Source organism: Gymnoscopelus microlampas, assembly GCF_963454915.1.
Source record: "Gymnoscopelus microlampas genome assembly, chromosome: 3".
NCBI classification, from domain to species: Eukaryota; Metazoa; Chordata; class Actinopteri; order Myctophiformes; family Myctophidae; genus Gymnoscopelus; species Gymnoscopelus microlampas.
In genome coordinates, this window is record NC_139940.1 from 18,276,398 (window position 1) to 18,286,979 (window position 10,582).

The 10,582-nt window shown below is 42.2% G+C and overlaps 1 protein-coding gene across 5 annotated transcripts in view; it reads right to left on the minus strand.

Annotated features, from left to right (window-relative positions):
* Positions 1-5,111, minus strand: part of LOC311042043 (polycomb protein SCMH1) — a 34,019-nt gene extending 28,908 nt beyond the window's left edge. For 3 of the 5 annotated variants that reach the window (XM_084052568.1, XM_084052567.1, XM_084052565.1), the window contains exons 1-4: positions 4,997-5,111; positions 3,595-3,754; positions 1,131-1,197; positions 286-366 (exon numbers count right to left, since the gene is read on the minus strand). In XM_084052568.1, coding sequence (XP_083908694.1) covers positions 286-366; positions 1,131-1,155 — 106 coding nt within the window. In that variant the 5' untranslated portion in view covers positions 1,156-1,197; positions 3,595-3,754; positions 4,997-5,111. Of the gene's footprint in view, positions 1-263; positions 367-1,130; positions 1,198-3,594; positions 3,755-4,554; positions 4,968-4,996 lie in introns of those variants that run through there. The other 2 variants (XM_084052566.1, XM_084052569.1) reach the window with 2 other exon arrangements.
* Between the last annotated feature and the right edge of the window lie 5,471 nt (positions 5,112-10,582).

The following is a 10,582-nucleotide window of genomic DNA, read 5'->3' on the forward strand; positions in this document are numbered from 1 at the left end:
CACTGAATAAATTATATACCGTACACACAATACACAGACATAACAGTAGATGTCTTTAAATACAGTAGCATAAATGGACCAAAAAGTCTAATAGGGCTGCAACTGTTAATCAAACTAATTTATTTATAAAAAATAAAGTTTTCACGCTGTTTTGTTATAAAAAAAATATGTATAGTTTTTTTTAAACTGCTCTATTATTTGAATAATCAAAAAGGAAATGGAAAAAATAATCACTAAGACATAGTGGATAGTTGCAGCCCTACTTCAGCGGTTTACTTGCTGTACCTCCTTGGTACTGGGAAGGCACCCGGGAGGGGCGTCCACTGCGGGCATGCTTGATCCGTCTGGCATCTTTCCACTCGATAGCTAAAGCAGAAAGTGATAGAGAAGAGATGCTTTAATAATAATAATTATAAGAAGAAGAAGAAATGTATTATTGATGTGTCATTATAGGCAGCACGTTGCATTGAGATGTATTGTGAGCTTGCAGATCTACCATATTCAATATTTTTGCAAGACACCACAGTACGATGAAGAATAAAATAACACTTACTTAAAGAATATGTATAAAAGAAACACGCTTATCGATTACCCGATTAACTCTTTAAGACCGGCAACGCATCTGTGTGTCATTTTTAGATTTCTCTGGCTATTCAAAAATAGCAGATATACAAGCTCATAGCGCGGCACCAAGTGCCGAGTTATGAGCTTGTAGATGAGCTATTTTTTAAAAATCATGAAAAAAAATCATTATTTTTTTTGTCGGACATTTGTAACTCAAATCTTTGCTTAAAAAATAAATAATCCAAAATTTTGCCACGAATTTTCACGATTTAAAAAGAATAGCAGATCTACAAGCTCATAGTGCGGCACTCGGTGCCGCGCTATGAGCTTGTAGATCTGCTATTTTTGAATAGCCAAAGAAATCTAAAAATGACACACAGATGCGATCCCGGTATTAATGGGTTAATTGAAGAAGTAAGCGATAGAATAATCACTAAAGAGATAATCGGTAACTGCAGCGCTATATAATACTACATTGCAGCAATATGTTTACAAGTTGCCTCACGTCTTTGCTGAATTCGTTCCACAGACAGAGAAAAGCCTCTAGGAAAAGATAAAAGCCTTACCTTTCTGGGGCACCGGCTTCCTCATGCTCCAGCGATACTGACCAAGTTCACGACAACAGCGATCTCTCTAAAAGACAGAGAAAAGCATCTGAAATAGCAGCAGCCATGCTTTGGTGGAGTTCAACAAAAAGGTGTTACAACAGTTTTGTTCACAGACGGTAATTAGATGAGCTGCAAAGTCATTGTAATGAGGTATTCGTCTCTGTCTGTATGTACTATGTCATTGGTTCTCAAAGTGGGGTCCGGGGACCCCCAGGGGTACTTGAGGGGGTTCCAGGGGGTCCCCAGCTAAATGAAGGATAGTTAGGAACCAAATGGACCCTTATGGGTCTGTAACTCTGAGTGTACAAATAAATTAACATTGATTTTACAATATAAATTGGGGTCCCAGGGATAGAAATGCCATTAAATGGGGGTCCGTAGCCCTAATGCATGTCAAAGTGGGGGTCCTATTGAAATTAAAATGGTTGAGAATCACTGGTAGCTAGCAATGAAAAATCTTCTCTTATTTGAAATGGGGGTCCGCGGGCTAATAAGTGTCAATTTGGGGGTCCTTGACATGAAAACGTTTGAGAACCACTGTACTATGTAATGCCACTCTGTCCACAATGACTCAAAATGAATCATTAGAAAACTACAAAAGGGCCATGAAACTTCATATGAGAGATCTCATAAAGCCAGGCGGTGCTGTCAGGCTGGTCTCAGGCCTTTGCTCTTCCTTGGACCTACCTGTGGAATATACCAGGGACAAGTGACTTGGATTTAAGCTCTTCCTTCTTGGACCTAACTGTGGATTATACCGACAAGTGACTTGGATTTAGCTCTTCCTTCTTGGACATAACTGTGGATTAATACCGACAAGTGACTTGACTTTTTTTCTTTGCTCTTCCTCGTGGAACTACTTGCAGATTATACCAGTGTCAGTCTACCTTATGTGGATTATTATGCGGTCGACACGTACTGACATTTTGCACCTTAATCCCATGTACAACGCACTGACTTTTTGTGTGTGTTTTTTTCTAGCACCTTAACTAACGTCCATAAGTATATCGTGCACAGTATATGCACAGTGCACCTTTAAATATTATCTCATGTGATGACAATGACAATACATTCTGATTCTGATTCTCTAAGTCTACAGACATATTTGTTTTGCCAGATTTGTCAGTTCTGATTTTGGCTGTTGTTGTAATGGTTGTACTAACAACTGTCTATCCATCCATGGTGCAATTTGGAGGTTAAAAGGTTGAACTTGGGGCCAAGAAGGACGGTCAATTAACATATTATAGTGTATAACATCTAATAGAGGGTTGAGACTGCTTGCATTTGTAAACTTGTCTTGAAAGCTTGTCTTAAGCCACTTCACTTCCCCGCCTTATGTTTCCTAGATGACATGAGATAATGATGTAAATTGATATAATAGTTTGACCTTTCACGGCTCAAAGACAAGTGCACACACAGCACACTTCTAGGTTGCCCTCGTTTCCACTTTATTGCGCTTTATCTATGGTTACACAATGCATCACGGCCAAGAAAGGCCCCACAAAACAATCACAACACCAATATATTAACAATAATTAAAGGGTGCAAATACGACAGGAGGCTAAAGACATGCTACTTCTACTTGTTGAACTGTAATTGTAGCGCTTCAAAGGCAGTCTGTACCTAGCCTTGTTAGCGCGCTGGCTTGCTGTCCTCTAGGCAGGCAGGGGGCCGTGGTGGGAGGCAGATGGGAGGTTACAACAAAAAGGGTACCCCAGCTGTCAGCCTGCCCTAGTCAGTCACCCAAAACACGCTACACAACATCCAACAGGCTAACTGACTGACTCGGTTAACTCAACTCTACAGGATATTATCTACTTAACACGTGGTTGCAGGCGAGTACAACTGAATACGCAATAAGCCTAATTAAATACACTGAAATCCCTGAATTAACAAAATGGTCATTATATCAATCAACCGGAAAGATTGAATGTCGGTGTGTGGAGAGGTTGAGCTTTGAGGTTCTGTGACCCCTGTAAACTCAACCTGGGGTTAGGCACTTAGACACAACATACAGGTCAATGGGTCAAACGGATGTAAACAAACACTTCAAACCACTGTTTCCCTACAAATAACCAAGCACATACAGCCATACTGGTGTCTTAACATTATAGCTTTTAAATACGAAAGTCTAAATAACTAATCATTGATAATAGCTAAGTAATAGGGTATGTTTACATCCAATACTATTGACTACTACACTGCTCTGTTTTCTGTCTTGAATATGTGGCTGCCTTATAAATGTAAACAAATCCATACCATCTTCATCTAACAAAAACATCACAACTCAGCCAGTCACAGACAAACCAACTTTCTGAACAGTGTTTTCCATATAATGGAACAAGCCACTACCACTGCACAAAACGGACTCATACAGAGCTGAATAAACCATTAATACAGAATCAATGCGTGCTTTACATACCTTAAACCTTCATACCAGTGTAGGAAACGCTTCTCTCTCCTCTTCCCCAGTTGATTTTTCCTCCTCTTCTCTTCCTTTCAATAGAAGTGCGCCTTTTTCTTGCGTCAAGGGGGGAAGGACGGCGTCCAAATGAAAGGCTGCCTCCCTCCTTTTTCCCCGTCTGGGGAAAAGACGAAAAAAAGTGACAGGAGGGGGAACTGACTGGTGCACTGTTTCCCAAACAGTGGGTCGGGACCCATTTGTGGGTCACGACTACATTTCAAAACATTTTAAAAAAAGAGGGAAAAAATCTAAAAATGCTAAAGTTTATGATTTAAAAACAAAAAAATAATTAAAATAATCACAGAAATTCCATAAATTAGAAAACAAATTCTAAAGTAGTGAAAATAGCCGATCTACAAGCTCACAACGCAGCACTAGTTTGGGTACTGGGCAAATGTCTAATTTCTGCTTTGGTTCTTAACTCTTGAGCTAAAAAGTTTGGGAACCAGTGGACTATTAGTGGCATTAAATAGACAAGCCCACGAAGCTATATAACTTCTTTAATAAGCTAATAACAAAGCTGAGACTAATAAAAGTGCAAAAACAAAGAAACCTCATCGTCTTCAAAGTCTCCCTGAGTGTGTGAGTGAGTCAGGCTGACACATGATGATGTGAAGCAGCAGAGAGAGAGAGAGAGAGAAGGATGCAAAACACGCTGTCAACACAACACACGGCGCCCGAAAAAAATAGCCGATCCGCAAGATCTAACCGCTGCACGGACGCCGCGCGCTGTGAGCTTGTAGATCGGCTATTTTTTTTCTCCCGGCGCGCGCCACAACAACGCCGAGGTATATAAACGAAGCGTTTCTCCTCATTCAAAACACAAAAGCTAACAACACATGGAAGCTCTCTCTCTCTCTCTCTCTCCCACCAACAACCAGGCTGTTATTACTACATTACTATCGCTATAACACTTACATGAGAGCTGCTTATAAGCTCATTTGAACGCCAATGTTCAGTTGTATGTGCTCTTAAAGCGCCATTTGATACGTATCTCTATAGTCGTTCCAAAGGAGGCTAAATATATCAAAACGTGTCCCCTCCAAAAAAAACACGTCGCTCGCGCGGGGACGTAACAGGCTGCATTGGCAGTGTGCTTCTGTTGCTGCTGCTACATCCCACAAGCTATGCTATGCTAACCACACACATACACACACATGCCCGTAGAAGCTATCCCAACATGCTAGCTGGCTAGCTCGTTGACCTGATTATAAATATTAGCATTAGCAGTGTATGAGCGTTGCCCAGCGCGTTCAACGTGCAAGTTAAACTACTGTCCCGACCGTGAGGGGCCATTTAAACACTGAAGTCGTGCATATAAGGGCGAGGTGTTGCTTTTGCACCTCCGCCCCGTGTTTACCTGGCTTTGTAATGTTTGTGTTATTTTTTTTTCTGATGTGGATTTAGTGCCTGTCCGCCATTTTTCCCCCTCTACGCGATGAGGAGGGGGGTGTTTTGCCAACATTGCTGGGCAGACACACACTAGACTGGAAAGGAGGGCTGGAAACAACAGGGAGTCACTGACCTCTGGCGGCCGAAATGTATTATTGTCCGAAATGTGTTTGATTGGTGATGATGCAGATATAAGAGGGTATTAACTAGTAACAACTTTAGGTCAGTGGTTCTCAACCTGTGGCTCCCCACCTGATTTTTTTGGGGGGTCCTCAGATGACAGTGAAGTGGCAATTTAATAGTAAAAAATAGGCTTAAGGGATTCAAACCAGGAAGAGACAACATTTATGCCATATTACGATGTCCGAAATCCCAGATGATATCCATTCATCACAACATCGATATAATATCGATTTATTGCCCATCCCTAGTTAACAGTCATTTATAACTTTACCAACTACAGAAAATAACTGCAGAGACAATTATTTCTGAAAATGTCACGTTTGGTTATGAATAATAGAAAATGTATTACAGAATATTCATATTCCTGATTATTGCACCTATTCCTATACCATTATTATAGGAAATAAATATGTTTTGTCTTCTGTAGACCAATTAAAAAGAAGGTTTCAAAATCTAGTTGCTCTAATATAATTGAACCACTTTAACACTGCTGTCCCTATGTTGGCAAATTATTATAGGAAAACATTCGCAAAAGATTTCAAATAATTAAGTTTTTTTTTTCCTTAATTTTTTTTCTCAAAAACAGCGGAAATAGCGGATCTACAAGCTCACAGTGCATTGCAGCGCATTCCGAACTCGCAGAGCGACTATTTTCGCTATTCATCTTGCAGAAGGGCTTAAGTGAACATGAAGAACATTAAAGCCTTAAAGCATTAAAGGGATATTTCACTTTAAAAAAAACTTTTGGTCATTTTATGGTCTACTCAGGCTTTAGTGAGCCCTCCAGGCCGTTTTTAAGTTGCTTTATTCAGTATTTAGATATTTGATATTCATTTTACCAGCCACGCCCCCTTCCTATACAAACCCATTATAACTTAAAACTACATTTTTAACCTGTTTAACCATCAAAAACACCCGTCCTTGGTTCTGGTGACTCACCCTGCCCTCCTAATGCGTGAGGGGGCCGTGTTTTTTTTATTACTTTTTTCATTTATTTTTAATATATATTTTTTGTATTTAATTTTTTCATTTTCCCAAAAAAAATATTAAAAATCAATGAAAAAAGTAATAAAAAAAACACAGCCCCCTCACACATTAGGAGGGCAGGATGAGTCACCAGAACCAAGGACGGGTATTTTTGATGGTTAAACAGGTTAAAAATGTAGTTTTAAGTTATAATGGGTTTGTATAGGAAGGGGGCGTGGCTGGTAAAATGAATATCAAATATCTAAATACTGAATAAAGCAACTTAAAAACAGTCTGGAGGGCTCACTAAAGCCTGAGTAGACCATAAAATGACCAAAAGTTTTTTTGAAAGTGAAATATCCCTTTAACTAGGTGTCAGGCACTCGTGAAAATGACTCAGACACAAAAGACATAAAAGGGTTTTAATATGCAAAATCAAAACAGGCAAGGAGCAGGCAAAAATCTAAACTGTGGGTCAAAATCCAAAAGGGCATTCAGCGAGGGCAGAGGTGCAGTCAAGGCAGGACTGTATTAGCCATTGGGCCGCCAGGGCCGTGGTTCAAGGGCCCTTGGCTCTCAGGGGCCCTTCGGGGGAACTGGACCGCGCGGCCATCGACAATTTACTAAAATGAAATGTATAGGTTAATCAAAAATCAAATGTGTGGTGGGCCCCTCCTCTGTATTTACAGCAGTGATTCTCGCTGGGTTTTTAGGCCCTGACCCTTCAAGGGCTCCTGGGCTCCAAGGGCTCCTGGGGCCCTTCCATATATGATGGAATATGATTAAGGATTTCATATCATACACACCATACCTGTAACTTTCAGTAGCCCATGGGTATTCAACAGGGGGTCACTGTAGGGGGGCCACCAAATTATAGTTTGATAGGAAATTTTATGCATGTCTGAAAATACACTTCAACCATCTAACTTATTATTAGAAACGATGAACTGTATAAAAAACATACAATTTACACAACGCAAGCTATTGTAAAGGATCTGGCTCAGAAAGTGATGGACCTACTTGGTCTGGAAAGCTTTTAGCTTTTTGCAAACACATTTCTTCTCTATAGTCAGGGACCCAGTCACCAAACATTTGAGAGGACCTGTGATGTCATGCTATGCTTTTTGTTTGTGTTTTTTCTATTCATTTAGTCATTAAGGTCCACAGCCTGCTCTGCCAGAAACATCGCAAAAAAAAGTCATGGCCATTTTTGTATAATGGAGCTATTTTTTGTCTGTGTGATGTGATGTGAACTAGTTTTTTTTTTCTTAAAGTCCTCAGTAGGTTGTGTAGGCTGTCAATAAATGCTTCCCAGATACACAAAACACATGTGTGAACAACACCAAGTCAAGAAATACACTCACAAAACCTTTCCAAATGATTTATAAGCATTTGCACCCGTTCTTTTTGCATTTCCCCCAATATTCTTTACTTCAATAGAAATCAACTTTGCCATGGGTTATGACATCAACCAATTGGACCTCGGCCCAAAGGTTGGGAATCACTGGCACATAGATGAGTAATGTGGCCTGGCGATGGATGTGGCCAAACACCCAAGTGTTATTATTTGCCAGGCTAACTGGCTTGTATAATGGCTGATGGACTTTCATAGACTCCCAGTAGCCTAGCGGTTGAAGAGGCTTTATTAATAACGAGGCAAAACCTGTACCCCCTAAAAAAAACTTGGGGTAGGTAGGTAGGCATAATCCTAAAGGAAGAGTATATCAACAGGTTGAGTTGAAGATAAGGTCAGACAAACATCGAGCATTTGTGTCCGGGTAGCTCAGTTGGTAGAGCTCCTGCCTTTTGACCTCAAGGTCATGGCCTCATGGGTTTAATCCCGGGCACCGTCAACTCAGCGTATGAGTAGCACGTGTGGCAAGTACTTGTACCGGTTGTTAGGTGTGAAGACAGAGAAAACTAGAAAAAGTGCTCCTTGGAGCACAGGTCTCCACCAGGTCAGGAAGTTGTAATAGAGGTTGTGTTGTGTTTGTAACAATATACGTTTTATATGTTTTCCACAGCATGGCGTCACAGCAAAAGACACATTTTCACGACGCCTTTTATAGCGCCACCAGGAGGCCGCTTTTTGAAAAGCACATTTTTTGACAGTACTCCTACAGATTTTGTCCAAGCGTCATGCAAATCGGTACACAGTATCTCTATAGTCAAGCCAACGGTGCCGGAGATTAGGTGTTGACAGTACTCCTACAGATTTTGTCCAAGCGTCATGCAAATCGGTACACAGTATCTCTATAGTCAAGCCAACGGTGCCGGAGATTAGGTGTTGACGGGAGGCATGCGTTAATCCGACAGACCTTTTCTCCGACTATGTGGCATTCGCGTGCGGTTAGGGTTAGGGTGCGGGTTTGGTTCGGGTTTACTGTTTAATGTCGGAGCACTGCGCTGTCGGAGGAATGCGCTGTCGGACTAACGTATTGCACCCGGTGTTGACAGTACTCCTACAGATTTTGTCCAAGCGTCATGCAAATCGGTATGCAGGGTCTCTATCGTCAAGCCAATGGTGCCGGAGATTAGGTGTTCACAGACGGACAGACACACACACGGACACACACACACACACACACACACACACACACACGGACGGACGGACGGAGGGTAAAACATACTCTCCGCTGTCTCCGCCATGCCTTCGGCCTGGCGGAGACAAATATCAAATGGTGGAAGAAGAAAGAACAATGCAGTGTGGAGCCCCAGGGAGGAGATAAGAAAGGCAGTCATAGAGATGAAGAAAGGAGGCAGGGAGTACAAGAAGATGAGGGGTAAGGCAAAGAGAGACCAGGCGAGGGCTAAGGAAAAGAGTAGCCTATATGAAGAGTTGTATGAGAGGTTGGACACCAAGGAGGGAGAAAATGACCTACTGTATATAGAGGCACAGAGATGGGAAGAATGTGCAACAGTTCAAGGTGATAAAGGATAGAGATGGAAATGTTCTAGCAAGCGAGGACAGTATGTTGAGGAGATTGAAGGAGTGCCATACTCTGGCAAAGTTTTGTCATGGCTGATGTTGCTATGCCAATTTTTTTTTTCATTTCTTTTGCGGAGCTGCCATCCTCACTTACAAAGGATCCAAGGTATTCGAAGTCCTTTACTTCGTCCAGTGTTTACCCGTTCATTGTGATGTTCATGTTGGTTGGTGTTAGATGGTTGTGTGGCTGTTGTTGACCAGGATCTTACTTTTCTCCTCACTTATCTCCATGCCATATGCTCTTGCTACCACAGCAACCAATGGAGATAGGGTTGACGATGTCTGAATACACAAATCTGATCTGATAACAGTGTTGACAGTCAGTCCTAAAGATCAGATTATTATTATTTTTTTTTTTTATCCCACGATTTTGTAACCCGTTTTTTTTCACCCGGTGCCAATTTTCTAAGTAATCCCGGCCGCTACACTCCCTCTGCCAGCCTAGGGAGAGCCTAGAGCCGAGCTCATGCCTCCTTCAATGCATGAGAGCTAGCAAGCCGCTTCTTATCACCGGAAAGGAGGGAGGTTCCCTGGTTAGACATAGCACGTTATTCCAACCAGTTTCTTTCCCCTCCATCACGCCCCCAGGCTGACCAGGGGGAGGCAGTATAGAGACCAGGATTACTGCATGTTTTTGTGAGGGTACCTACCCTAGAAGACACGGGGAGAACATGCAAACTCCACGCAGAGAGGCCCTTTCGCCAACCCCACTAAAGATCAGATTTGAGAAACAAATCGGATTTGCTTGCGGTCTGAACATATAGCCTCAGTGAACGCAAAGACCCTGTCACACACAAACCTGAAACAGCTTTGAAATACAGTGCAATAAATCCAGTACAGTACATCTTAAAGATATTCCAGATTTAAAAGAAAGAAAGAAAGAAAACAGTGTACGCGTGAAAATGAGAAACGGTGGCCATTTCATTTGGTAATGCCATGCCAATTACGCCTTGGATAGCAACTGTAACCATGTGATTTGGAGGAACACCCAGAGGGTTCAGTTGTGTGCGATGGTCACCTGGCAGCCACATTAATGCCCATTTCAGCCTACGGTGGGCAGGCCACGGCCCAGTGGCCTCCCTGCACCCCAGGCAATTATGTTTGGTTTCACACGGTGAAAAGGGTTAATTGGCGGCGCCCACGCGCCTGATTGGACCTGCTTCACGCCTGTCGGCCTTCATTGCATCAAAGGAGACCCCTCAGTCCATCAGAAGCCTATCTGAGTCATTATTCTCCTCACAGACAACGTGCACACGCACACACAGCCTGTAGGGCTTATAGACAATACCTTGTGTATCGTGTGGAGTGTACACACACTCCCACACTCACTCTGTTGTACACTCTCACGTTGTCCGTGCACTATGAACATGCACATGCACATGCACATGCACGCACGCACGCACGCACGCACGCGCA